Here is a 13,582-nt window from a genome sequence, read left to right as displayed (position 1 = left end):
GGTTGGGTTGTGCTTCGGAGGACGCATGGCTTTCGACCTTCGTCTCTCCCGAGCCCGTACGGGAGTTGTAGCGATGAGACAAGATAGTAATTACTAGCGATTGGATACCACGAAAATTGGGGATAAAATGGGATAAAATTGAAATAAAAAATAAAGAATCATATCTGTTACGTAACTGTATCGACCCCCCCCATTACTAGCCTACTCTTCAGACAACTTTACACATTCACACACCCCCCCCCCCGTCTCACACACAGCTCCCAAAAGTTATGCACCAAACCGAATTTAAGGAACACCTGAAAAATAGATATAATTACATTGATTAGGCAACTGCATCCTAAATTTGAAGATATTGGATAAAGCACTCATTCTGATAGGACATCCCGCTCTGAACTTTGTTTGATATTCTCATTGAAGGACGCGTGAGGATTCATTCTGTGCTCAGTCAATCGTTTCAATAGGAGAAACATACCCCCCACACCAAACTGTTTTTCTTAGGATCTACACGATTCATGTGGACAACCCATTTTGGATTCAAAATGATGGATATCGCTGGAAAGTGAGGAGTTTGCATCCCCGAGTATATGCGAATGCTACAAGTTCCCGTCTTTGTGAAAGGTGAAGCAATACCCTAGACCAAATTGTGCATATGCTTGATTAAAAATAAGAAATGCTTTCATACATGTTCCTTCGGTTTTACGGACAATTTTTTTAAAGCCTCAAATCATAACACTGTCAATGCTTGCTAAAATTTGATCACTAAGCAATTAAGAATTGATTTTGGTTACCAAGTAGTCTGGCGTGCTTAGCCTAGTCCTTAACATACCTGTGAGTTTGATTTTGGAAAGTTTGGCGTACACATCAGGAAGCTCAGCCAGGTCCACCTTGAGCTCCTTCCACTGCCTGTCCAGCCGAGCATCCCTGGCTTCATCAGACTCCACCTGCACATGGGGCACCTCTAACATCTCAGTCCCAGACTCAGGTGCACTGGACACAGCCTTTGTCTGTGGTGTTGACACAGTCTTGCTGGAGGGAGGTTTCAACACAGCAAGTTTCTCCTGTGCTGCCACAGTCGAGACAGGACTTGAGACAGGTGTTGCAGTCATATTTGTGGTTGTGGTCTCTGGCTGTGGTGTGACATCGGTGACCATAGGCACATGGTCGATGGTCGGGACCTGCTGGATCTGACTGTCCATGCCGTCATCCCGATGGTCCTCGAGGACGGTCAAGATGGCTGTCTGCTTAGGTTTAGCTCTCTGATAGAGGGCATTGTTACTCCTCATCACATACTGGGAAGAGGGAGGTAGAGCAGATAGTGTGTGTGAAGATAAAGGTGCTCTGTCATTCGCACATTATGGCAGATATTCCTCCTTCGAAAGTACAAGCAGTGAAAGTCATACTTGTACATTGGGACACAACATGGTTAGGTGGCACTGGCATAACACGCAGCTGACAAAAACATGGAACACATCGAGCTAGTCGTTCTCTTATTTTATGATCAATACGTGGCGGCTGCCCATGACATAGCCTATACAGCTGCAATTATAATACAGCTAATCCTGTGTACATGCCCTGACATTACCTGGTACATATATGCCAACTAGGTTACATGAGCATGGACTGAGAAGTCAATTGGTATGATAGACAACATTCTGTCCTTAGATTGTGCCCTATCACTTACAAAACAGTGTTGTTATTGCCTGCTAAAATGGGCGGCATGTGACTTACCTGGCGCTTCAAGAAGTTGAGGTGCTGAAACGTGATCCATTGTGATGGGTCTCTCCTGGACATCTGGATGAGGCTGCGAGCACTCTTGTGATTTCTAATGGCATTTCTACCTAATAGTTTCTGGTTCACACTCACACCAACCAGACCTAAAAACACAAAACAAACCTGTTCATGACATGAATATGCATCATATGCATCATCAAAATGTCGACTGTTGAGGACTTGCTAGAAAAGTCATTTATGCTTCTCTGCTATAACAGAGGCAAGCCCAACAATGGACTAAAGGAGCCTAACATTACTCCTTATAGTCCAAGGACCTTACATGGTTTTGTTTAAAAGCAAATTGGCTCTGGAAGAACTATGACCTATGACTAAGGCAATCAAAGAGGCAAAACGTCAGTATAGAGACAAAGTGGAGTCACAATTCAACAGCTCAAACACGAGACGTATGTGGCAGGGACTCCAGACAATCACGGATTACAAAGGGAAAACCAGCCACGTGGAACACCAAAGCCTCGCTTCCGGACAAGCAAAACTCCTTAGCCCGCTTCGAGTTAAACACTAAGCCGCTGACGTGGTACGCCACTCACGAGGATTGTGTGCTCCCGATCTCCGTAGGCGATGTACAGTAAGTCAGACATTTAAGAGTGTTAACCCTCACAAGGCTGTCGGCCCAGAAGGCATCCCAAGCGTTGTCCTCAGAGCATGTGCAGACCAGCTGGCTGGAATGTTTAGGGACTTTCAATCTCTCAGTCCGTTGTCCCCACTTCAAGATGTCCACAATCGTTCCTGTACCCAAGAAAGCGAAGGTAAATTAACTAACCCTGTAGGACTCACTTCTGTAATCATGAAGTGCTTTGAAAGGCTAGTTAAGGACCATATCACCTCCATCTTACCTGACACCCTAGATCCACTACAATTTGCATACTGCCCCAACAGGTCCATGTACAACGCAACTGTGCACTACACAATGTCCTAACCCACCTGGACAAGAGGAATACCCATGTAATAATGCAGTTCAACCTTCAACACCATAGTGCCCTCCAAGCCCATCACTAAGCTCAGGGCCCAAACCCCTCCCTGTGCAACTGGATCCTGGACTTCCTGACAGGCCAAGCCCATGTGGTGAACGTAGGCAACAACATCTCCGCCACGCTGATCCTCGGGGGTCTAGGAAACCGATGGACAATATTTTACGACCAAATTCAATATTACATTTGACAATGTTGAAGACAAACATTTTCCAGACAGCCATGTATGCATTACATACATTTTCAAATTAAACAATACATTTTACTTTGTTTTTACCAAAATTACGTAACGGTAATAATTTTGTTTGAATCGTAAATCTCTTGATAAACTAGGGACATTTAGATGGCATAGGCTTACTCCCAATACATGTGAATGCATATTCAATAGGAGTATAGGAGCTTTGCAAACTCAAATATGCCGATAGTTTAACATGGATCACATGGACCGAATACAGTGAACCTTCCCCAAAGATGTAGTAAATAAATAGAATAACTGAACAAAAACACAACCTGCTACAATAAAGATTTTACTGACTTACAGTTCATATGAGGAAACCAGTCAATTTAAATGAATTCATTAGGCCCTAATCTATGGATTTCACATGACTGGGAATACAGATATGCATCTGTTGGTCACAGACACCTTAAAAGAAATGGGCCTCGGGATCTCGTCACGGTACTTCTATGAATGAAATTTGCCATTGATAGCTTATTCCATCTCATACCCCAACGCCACGATGGGGCACTCTGTTCACAATGTTGAAAACCAGCAAACAGCTCACCCATCCAACGGCATGCAGTTGAGATGCCGGTTGGACGTACTGCCAAATTCTCTAAAGCGACATTGGAAGCGGCTTATGGTAGAGATGAACATTCAGTTCTCTGGTAACAGTGCTGGAGGACATTTCTGCAGCTAGCATGCCAAATGCAAGCTCCCTCAAAACTTGAGACATCTGTGGCATTGTGTTGTGTGACAAAACTGCACGTGCTCCTTAATCAGCTTCTTGATATTCCACACCTGTCAAGTGGATGGATTATCTTGGCAAAGGAGACATGCTCACTAATAGGGATGTGAACAAATTTGTGCACAAAATTTGAGCATAATAAGCTTTTTGTGCAGCTCATGAAACCAAAACTTTACATGTGAGAGAGATCTATCTACACACACACGTGTCAAAAGTTTGGAAACACCTACTCATACAAGGGTTTTTCTTTATTTTACATTGTAGAATAGAGAAGACATCAAAACTATGAAATAATGTAGTAAAAGAAAGTGTCAAAATCGATATATAGGAGATTCTTCAAAGTAGCCACCCTTTGCCTTGACAGCTTTGCAAACTCTTGGCATCCTCTCAACCAGCTTTATGAGGAATGCTTTTCCAACAGTCTTGAAGGAGTTCCCACATATGCTGAGCAGTTGTTGGCTGCTTTTCCTTCACTCTGCAGTCCAACTCATTCCAAACCATCTCAATTGGGTTGAGGTCGGGGGATTGTGGAGGCCAGGTCATCTGATGCAGCACTCCATCACTCTCCTTGGTCAAATATCCCTTACACCGCCTGGGGAGGTGTGTTTTGGGTCATTGTCCTGTTGAAAAACAAATTATATTCCCACTAAGCCCAAACCAGATGGGATGGTATATAGCTGCAGATGCTGTGGTAGCCATGCTGGTTACATGGCTACATGTAACATGCCTTGAATTCTAAATAAATCACTGACAGTGTTATCAGCAAAGCACCCCCACACCACCTCCTCCATGCTTCACGGTGGGAACCACAAATACGGAGATCATCCGTTCACCTACTCTGCATCTCACAAAGACATGGCAGTTGGAACCAAAAATCTAAAATTTGCACTCATCAGACCAAAGGACAGATTTCCACCGGTCTAATGTCCATTGCTTGTGTTTCTTGGCCCAACCAAGTCTCTTCTTATTGGTGTCCTAGAAGTGGTTTCTTGGCAGCAATTTGACCACGAAGACCTGATTCACGCAGTCTCCTCTGAAAAGTTGAAGTTGAGATGTGTCTGTTACTTGAGCTGAAGCATTTATTTGGGATGTAAGCTGAGGCTGGTAACTCATGAACTTGTTCTCTGCAGCAGAGGTAACTCTGAGTCTTCCTTTCCAGTGGCGGTCCTCATGTGAGCCAGTTTCATCATAGTGCTTGATTGTTTTTGCAACTGCACTTGAAGAAAAATTGAAAGTTCTTGAAATTGTCCGGATTGACTGACATTCATGTCTAAAAGTAATGATGGACTGTTGTTTCTCTTTGGTTATTTGAGCTGTTCTTGCCATAACATGGACTTGGTCTTGTACCAAATAGTGCTATCTTCACAACTGATTGGCTCAAAACACATTAGAAACAAAATAAATTCCACAATTTATGGCACACCTGTTAATTGAAATGCATTCCAGGTGACTACCTCATGAAGCTGGTTGAGAGAATGCCAAGAGTTTGCAAAGCTGGCAAGGCAAAGGGTGGCTACTTTGAAGAATCTCAAATCTCAAATGTTTTGATTTGTTTAACACTTTTTTAGTTACTTACATGATTCCATGTGTTATTTCATAGTTTTGATGTCTTCATTATTATTCTACAATGTAGAAAATAATAAAAATAAAGAAAAACCCTGGAATGAGTAGGTGTCCAAACTTTTGACTGGTACTATACATACAAAAGTATGTGGACACCGCTTAATTTCTGGATTTGGCTATATGAGCCAAACCAGTTGCTGAAAAGTGTATGAATTTGTAAATCGACCACACAAACTCACAAAACGGGACTACCGAGTGCTGAAGCGTTTAAAAATTGTCTGTCCATGGTCGCAACACTCACTACAGACTTCCAAACTGCCTCTGGAAGCAACGTCAGCACAATAATTATTTTGTCAGGAACTTCATGAAATGGGATTCCATGGCCGAGCAGCCACACACAAGCCTAAGAACAATGGCAAGCGTTGGCTGGAGTGATGTAAAACTCGCCGCCATTGGACTCCGGAGCAGTGGAAACACGTTCTCTGGGTTGATGAATCCTGCTTCACCATCTGGCAGTCTGACGGATAGATCTGGTTTTGGCAAATGCCAGGAGAACACTAGCTGCCCCAATGCACAGTGCCAACTGTAAAGTTTGGTGGATGAATAATAGTCTGGGGCTGTTTTTCCATGGTTCGGCCTACACCCCTTAGTTCCGGTGAAGGGAAATCTTAACGCTACAGCATACAATGACATTCTAGATGATTCTGTGCTTCCAACTTTGTGGCAACAGTTTAGGGAAGGCCCTTTCCTGTTTCAGTATGACAATGGCCCTGTGTACAAAGCAAGGTCCATACAGAAATGGTTTGTTGAGATCGGTGTGGAAGAACTTGACGGGTCTGCACAGAACCCTGACAGAATGAACACCTTTGGGATGAATTGGAACCCTAACTGCGAGCTAGGCCTAATCACACAACATCAGTGCTCGACCTCACTAATGCACGTGTCTGAATGGAAGCAAATCCCTGCAGCAATGTTCCAACACCTAGCGGAAAGCCTTACCAGAAGAGTAGAGGCTGTTATAGCAGCAAAGGGGGAACCAAATCAGTATTTATTTCTGCATTTTAAGACACTTCTTCCCTATTACGACAATCCAATCCGACTATCAACTGTCAATTTACGGATACAATTGCTACTGGTCAGATCAGTACACCATTAAATAGCTAAAGTTACACCGCAAGTCAGATGGCTCGTTGCCGAAAATGGTGCATGTTCAAAATAATAACCAGCTAACATTAGCTAGCTATTAGATCATATCTGATATCTTAGCACCACATTCACCTAACCAGCTAGCTAGCATAGTAGCTAATAACGCTAGCTAGTTAACGCCACAGATGAAAGGGATAGTTATCGTAATCTTTGCTAACAGGTCACATGGCTATTTCATTAGCTAGCTAGCTTTCTTATTGTGTGCATATCCGGACCTGTTCGACACAAGCTTTACTTTTAGTGAAATAACTAAACTAATAATTTGCAACAGGAGTTGGATTGTGGTCACTGTGCCAATTCATCCACTTCTCAATACATCACATCTCTGTTGGACAATGAGTTAGCTTGACGCTGATTTTCCCAGCTAGACATTCCTAGGCATTGAGGTACACGTGGCACAGGCGGTGAGTGGCGGCTGGCATAGCAGCAGTTTTGCTATATAAAGGGACTATAGACCAGAAAAAGTATAATATCGGCCCAATATATTCTCGGTCATTCTCTAACGGGCGCCTCCTGGGGTACGTGCTCTGCCCCCTCCTTCACTCCATGTTCGCCCACGACTGCGTGACCAAGCACGTCTCCGACTCAATCAAGTTTGCTGATGACAGGGAGGATGTGAGTGCCAAAACGAAGTGGCTGATCATGGACTACAGGAGACTGCAGACAGAGCACGACACATCCACATCGATGGGGCCGCAGAGGAGTGGGTCAGAAGATTAAAGTTCCTTGGTGTGCACATCACTGACCACCTGAAATGGTCCCTTTACAAATAGTGTGATGACGGCGCAACAGCACCTCTTCAAACTCAGGATGCTGAAATAATTCCAGAACCCTGCCCTGGACCACACCTCAAGCCATGTCTAGACTTAACAGTTCATGCAGCTTGAGTATTCTGATCACAGAGTTCTGATCATAGAATTCCTAACGAGTAATGCCTCTACACCTACATTTAAAATGTGTCTACCGTGTCCAGATTCCTTTTTCCCGCACTATTTTCAAATGCCAGTATGCATTCAACAAATGGTGGAATAGGCAAAATATGATACACACTGACGGCAGTAGCCAAATACTGTAGCTAACTAGCCAGCAAGCAACCCTAAAAGGACCGCAACTGGGTTAGCATAAGTGTAGCCCAAAAAAATATTATTATAATTCGAAACATTTGCTAGCTGGCTCGGATTTATTAGGCCAGCAAACACATTCCTCACACGCTAGGAACGCATTTTCTTCAACATTATAATGAAAAGGTGCCTCTCGGTCTCTTGTTGTCTTGCCTGTGTGCTTAGGGTCGTTTTTTTTTCACCTTTAATTAACCAGGTAGACTTGTTGAGAACAAGTTCTTATTTACAACTGCGACCTGGCCAAGATAAAGCAAAGCAGTGTGACACAGACAACAACACAGAGTTACACATGGAGTAAACAATAAACAAGCCAATAACACAAAGTAAATTATACAGTAGAAAAAAAAGGAAAGTCTATATACAGTGTGTGCAGAAGGCATGAGGTAGGCAATAAATAGGCCATAGGAGCGAATAATTACAATTTAGCAGATTAACACTGGAGTGATAAATGAGCAGGTGATGATGTGCAAGAGAGCAGAAAAGTAAATAAAATAAAAACAGTATGGGGATGAGGTAGATTGGATGGGCTATTTATAGATGGACTATGTACAGCTGCAGCGATCGGTTAGCTGATGTTTAAAGTTGGTGAGGAAAATAAAAGTATCTAACTACAGCGATTTTTTGCAATTCGTTCCAGTCACTGGCAGCAGAGCACTGGAAGGAAAGGCGGCCAAATGAGGTGTTGGCTTTTGGGATGATCAGTGAGATATACCTGCTGGAACGTGTGCTACAGGTGGGTGTTGTTATCGTGACCAGTGAACTCAGATACGGCGGAGCTTTACCTAGCATAGACTTATAGATGACCTGGAGCCAGTGGGTCTGGCGACGAATATGTAGCGAGGGCCAGCCGATTAGAGCATACAGGTCGCAGTGGTGGGTGGTATAAGGTGACTTGGTAACAAAACGGATGGCACTGTGATAGACTGCATCCAGTTTGCTGAGTAGAGTATTGGAAGCTATTTTGTAGATGACATCGCCGAAGTCGAGGATCGGTAGGATAGTCAGTTTTACTAGGGTAAGTTTGGCGGCGTGAGTGAAGGAGGCTTTACTGTGAAATTGAAAGCCGATTATAGATTTGACTTTGGATTGGAGATGTTTAATATGAGTCTGGAAGGAGAGTTTACAGTCTAACCAGACACCTAGGTATTTATAGTTGTCCACATATTCTAGGTCAGAACCGTCACGGGTGGTGATGCTAGTCGGGCGGGCGGGTACGGGCAGCGAACGGTTGAAAAGCATGCATTTGGTTTTACTAGCGTTTCAGAGCAGTTGGAGGCCACGGAAGGAGTGTTATGGCATTGAAGCTCGTTTGGAGGTTAGTTAGCACAGTGTCCAAGGAAGGGCCAGAAGTACACAGAATGGTGTCGTCTGCGTAGAGGTGGATCAGGGAATCGCATGCAGCAAGAGCGATATCATTGATATATACAGAGAAAAGAGTCGGCCCTAGAATTGAACCCTGTGGCACCCCCATAGAGACTGCCAGAGGTCCGGACAACATGCCCTCCGATTTGACACACTGAACTCTGTCTGCAAAGTAGTTGTTGAACCAGGCGAGGCAATCATTAGAAAAACCAAGGATATTGAGTCTGTCAATCACTGTATTCTTATCGGTAGAGTCGAAAGCCTTGACCAGGTCGATGAAGACGGCTGCACAGTACTGTCTTTTATCGATGGCGGTTATGATATCGTTTAGTACCTTGAGCGTGGCTGAGGTGCACCCGTGACCGGCTCGGAAACCAGATTGCACAGCGGAGAAGGTACGGTGGGATTCAAAATGGTCAGTGATCTGTTTATTAACTTGGTTTTCGAAGACTTTAGATAGGCAGGGCAGGATGGATATAGGTCGTTGTCCTGTTGGAAGTTGAACCTTCACCCCAGTCTGAGGTCCTGAGCAGGTTTTCATCAAGGATCTCACTGTACTTTGCTCCGTTCATCTTTCCATCGATCCTAAATAGTCTCCCAATCCCTGCTGCTGAAAAACATCCCCACAGCATGATACTGCCACCATGCGTCACCGTAGAGATGGTGCCAGGTTTCCTCCAGACATAACGCTTTGCATTCAGGCCAAAGAGATCGATCTTGGTTTCATCAGACCACAGAATCTTGTTTTGCAAGGTCAGTGTCTTTCGGTGCTTTTTGGCAAACTCCAAGCAGGCGGTCATGTGCCTTTTATTGAGGAGTGGCTTCCGTCTGCCCACACTACCATAAAGGCCTGATTGGTGGAGTGCTGCAGAGTTGGTTGCCCTTCTGGAAGGTTCTCCCATCTCCACAGAAAAACTCTAGAGCTCTGTCAGAGTTTACCTCAGGTTTTTGGTCACCTCCCTGACCTCATGGCTTGGTTGTTGCTCTGACATGCACTGTCAACTGTGGGACCTTTATATAGACAGGTGTGTGCCTTTCCAAAGCATGTCCAATCAATTGAATTTACCAAAGGTGGAATCCAGTCAAGTTGTAGAAACATCAAGGATGATCAATGAAAACAGGATGCACCTGAGCTCCATTTCGAGTCTCATAGCAAAGGGTCTGAATACTTCAGTATCTGTTTCAGTATCTATCTGTTTTTTATTTAACAAAATCAGCAAACATTTCTAAAAACCTGTTTTTGCTTTGTCATTATGGGGTATTGTGTGCAGATTGATGAGTTGTACTTGATTTAATCAGTTATATTAGAAGGCTGTAACTAAACAAAATGTGGAGAAAGTCAAGAGGTCTGAAAACTTTCCAAAGGCACTGTAATTAGCACAGGTAGTGTAGAACACTCAGTCTACCGTCTTTGTTTCCTAAACAAACACTGTAAAATGGAAATATGCCGTGTGGGAACACTAACATTATAAAAAGGTGTGTAGTAATGTTACTTTTTATTATTATTTCTCGCTGATATTAAAGATACGCTCCTTATGTTCCCCAAACCGTACCGCAAACGATGCGTGTTAATGTTTAGACCAAGCGTCGGGGCGCTTAACAAATATTATCGTTAATGGGGTATCGAGTTACAGACAGCCTAGCTATCATCAGCAACTTATGGTTCTAGCATTAGTTAGCTAGGCAGCTAGATAACTCTTCAACGCAAAGTATAATTGACGGGTTTGTTGCTGGAACTGCAACACCACACGATATGTATAGCGATGTGTCAAATGACTAGATGAATCGAGAGTAGATTGGCACACATTGGCTGGATTAAATCGAAGGTCATACAGCATTGCTAACTGACAGACATATACATAACATACCGGTACATAGCTAACAGTTATGTTGGCAAGCTTACCTAACCGTTGGTATTTTCGACCAGCAAAAGCACAGTAATTAACATTTTATTCAGGTGCATCAGAACGATAAGCACATTATCTATGTGTTCACCTGTGAATCTGCTACATGTCGATTTGTACATGTTTTTGTAGCATAAAGCCGGCTCCCTTATGTCCTCTTCACATGTAGCAAGTCGCCATTTTGACCTCGTCTGAGCGTGGGAATCACTTCCGGTAAAAGAGCCTGCGCAAGCGCATTTCAGATGCCTCGTTTGAATGCATAATCATTTAAAGTCATACGTGCACCTTAAAACACACAGCACAAGTATGTGACACTGACACTGACGGGACACTTCAACAGAGACAAACATGGTCCTCATGTAGCACATCTAGTCCTTTTCTTTTTTATTAGTAAGTAGTGACAGCCCATGATGTAGCCTATCTCAGGTTGAAATTATGTGCCCACTAGGTTACATGGGCCTTGCCTTTAAAAAGGAGCACACCATTGACAACAAGAAACAGGAATTCTAACACAAGTAAAAGGGGAGACCTAAAGTTTAGTTTGTTTAAAGTTTTAAAATCTTCCGGCCCTGGCATCCGGTAGCGGTGCATGGGTAAAATCACTGTGGAAGCCGAGCCAGAAAAAAAAGCCTTATTGCATTGTTTGCACTACAAATCCTGTTAGTTCATATGCCTTGCCACCGGGATATAGGCCTAAGGCCGAGACAATAAGAAGACACAGTAGCTAGGTTTCCATCCAATTGGCCACAGATTTTCATGCAAATATTCAAAAATCTGCATGAAAACATTATGCACATTTTCCCACCAGAGATGTTTCCATCAAATTGACCTGTTGCTGATAAAAGGCTGTGCGTCGTGACGTAGTGCACCTAAAAATACCTTTTGCACTTAAATCCCCATGGGTTTCCATTGAATTTTCAACTCTACTGATGGTTTTCTCACAAAAAGTGATGCGTAATACAATGAGTGTGCCCACTTTAGTATTGTCACGTGTGCTCTAGCCAACAGCGCTATCTCTCAGCGCTAGAGTGCATATATAGCCTACATGAGGAGATTATTATAATTATTATGAAAAGTATGTGGTCATAATAAAGAATACTAGTAAAGAACGAGAAGGCCCACACACTGTTAAAGCACCCAATTCACCGCTTTATTGTAATGTTGTCAATAAAGCTGTGAATTGGGAGCTTTAACAGTGTGCGGCCTTCTTGTTCTTTACTACTGTTATTATTATTATTACTATTATTATTGTGGACACTAGAGCGATATTAATTTTATTTGTTAAACGGCAGCCAAGCGTCAAATATAATGTCGAATAAATTATATTTATTGGAAAGGAGCATCAACCTCATCACCTTGCACTTCACCGCCCTGTGAAGTTCAGCATAATTTATTTAATCTGTAGCTTAATACACTGCATGCTTTCCTGACAAGTTGTAGTGGGAGGACCACACAACATTCACATTGTGTGACTCCAAGTTTACATAGATACGATGATTATTATATCAATATTTCCGCAAAAGTGTTTCCACTGACATTTCTAGCATAATTAATTTTATCAACACAAAAATATCCCACCTTGTGTAGTTGATTTTGTTTTGGAGAGTTTAACGAAAAATGTTCTGTTTCCATCAGGCCTGTCATGACATTTTTAATTTGACATGTACTTTACTCGCATAAAAAGGTTGGATGGATATAAAAAAGGTTGCATGAATAATATCAAAACCAACTCTGAACCAACTATATTAATTTGGGGACATTTGGGGACAGACCACATGCATTAAACATTTATGGCAATTTAGCTAGCTAGCTTGCTGTTTCTAGCTAATTTGTCCTGGGATATAAACATCGGGTTGTTATTTTACCTGAGATGCACAAGGTCCTCTACTCCGACAATTAATCCACTGATAAAAGGGTAAACCGAGTTTGTTTCTAGTAATCTCTCCTCCTTCAGGATAATTCTTCTTCTTTGGACTTGATATGGTGGTTGGCAACCAACTTTAAGGTGCATTACCACTACCAACTGGAGCATGGACCTCAGTTCATCTTTCAATCACCCACGTGGGTATATGCTCCTAAAAACCAATGAGGAGATGGCACCTGGGTATATGATCCTAAAAACCAATAAGGAGATGGGAGAGGCAGGACTTGCATTGTGTCAAGCATCACAAATAGAACCAAGGTCTATTTTAGCGAATGGCTACGCAGACGCTCGCGAGCAGTGTGGGTGCAATGATTGAATAAAATGCATGTGTACATTTATTTTGCAACACTCGCACACATGACGCTAGCAGTGTGGTCAGCATATAGGTAGACAAAAACATGTTGACTCACCTTGCTTGTAGAGAAATGCCAATGCCATCCTAATCTCTCTCATGTTGCCGAATTGGGCTATGACTCTATTATACAGTACAAGCTTTAACTTTTTGTCATTCTAGGCTACCTGGCTAAAATGCTTGCTTGCCTAACTTCCATTCATGGCCAACGATTAGCCAGCTAACATTAGCCTACTACATCTAGCTACATATTGAACTTCTATCCTCTCAGGCCAGAGGCACAATGTATGAATTTATGGTTGGATTAGAATCACCATTATAATCATTGTCCAGTACAGATTATTAAGTAAAACCACAAGTCTAAATCCCTATCTCCATGGCTAATTCAGGAAAGGGCCAATTTTAGCTAGCTAGCCACCGGAGGAC

At 42.9% G+C, this 13,582-nt stretch overlaps 1 protein-coding gene across 2 annotated transcripts in view; it reads right to left on the bottom strand.

Annotated features, from left to right (window-relative positions):
* Positions 1-11,092, bottom strand: part of LOC129828872 (protoheme IX farnesyltransferase, mitochondrial) — a 72,944-nt gene extending 61,852 nt beyond the window's left edge. Inside the window, exons 1-3 of one of the 2 annotated variants that reach the window (XM_055890134.1) lie at positions 10,972-11,092; positions 1,729-1,874; positions 827-1,289 (exon numbers count right to left, since the gene is read on the bottom strand). In XM_055890134.1, the coding sequence (XP_055746109.1) occupies positions 827-1,289; positions 1,729-1,874; positions 10,972-11,002 (640 nt within the window). In that variant the 5' untranslated portion in view covers positions 11,003-11,092. The other variant, XM_055890135.1, reaches the window with a different exon arrangement.
* Between the last annotated feature and the right edge of the window lie 2,490 nt (positions 11,093-13,582).

This window comes from Salvelinus fontinalis, chromosome 30 (genome assembly GCF_029448725.1).
Source record: "Salvelinus fontinalis isolate EN_2023a chromosome 30, ASM2944872v1, whole genome shotgun sequence".
Classification (NCBI taxonomy): domain Eukaryota; kingdom Metazoa; phylum Chordata; class Actinopteri; order Salmoniformes; family Salmonidae; genus Salvelinus; species Salvelinus fontinalis.
The sequence above is the reverse complement of the archived record's forward strand: the minus strand, read 5'-3'. Positions and strand labels throughout refer to the sequence as shown.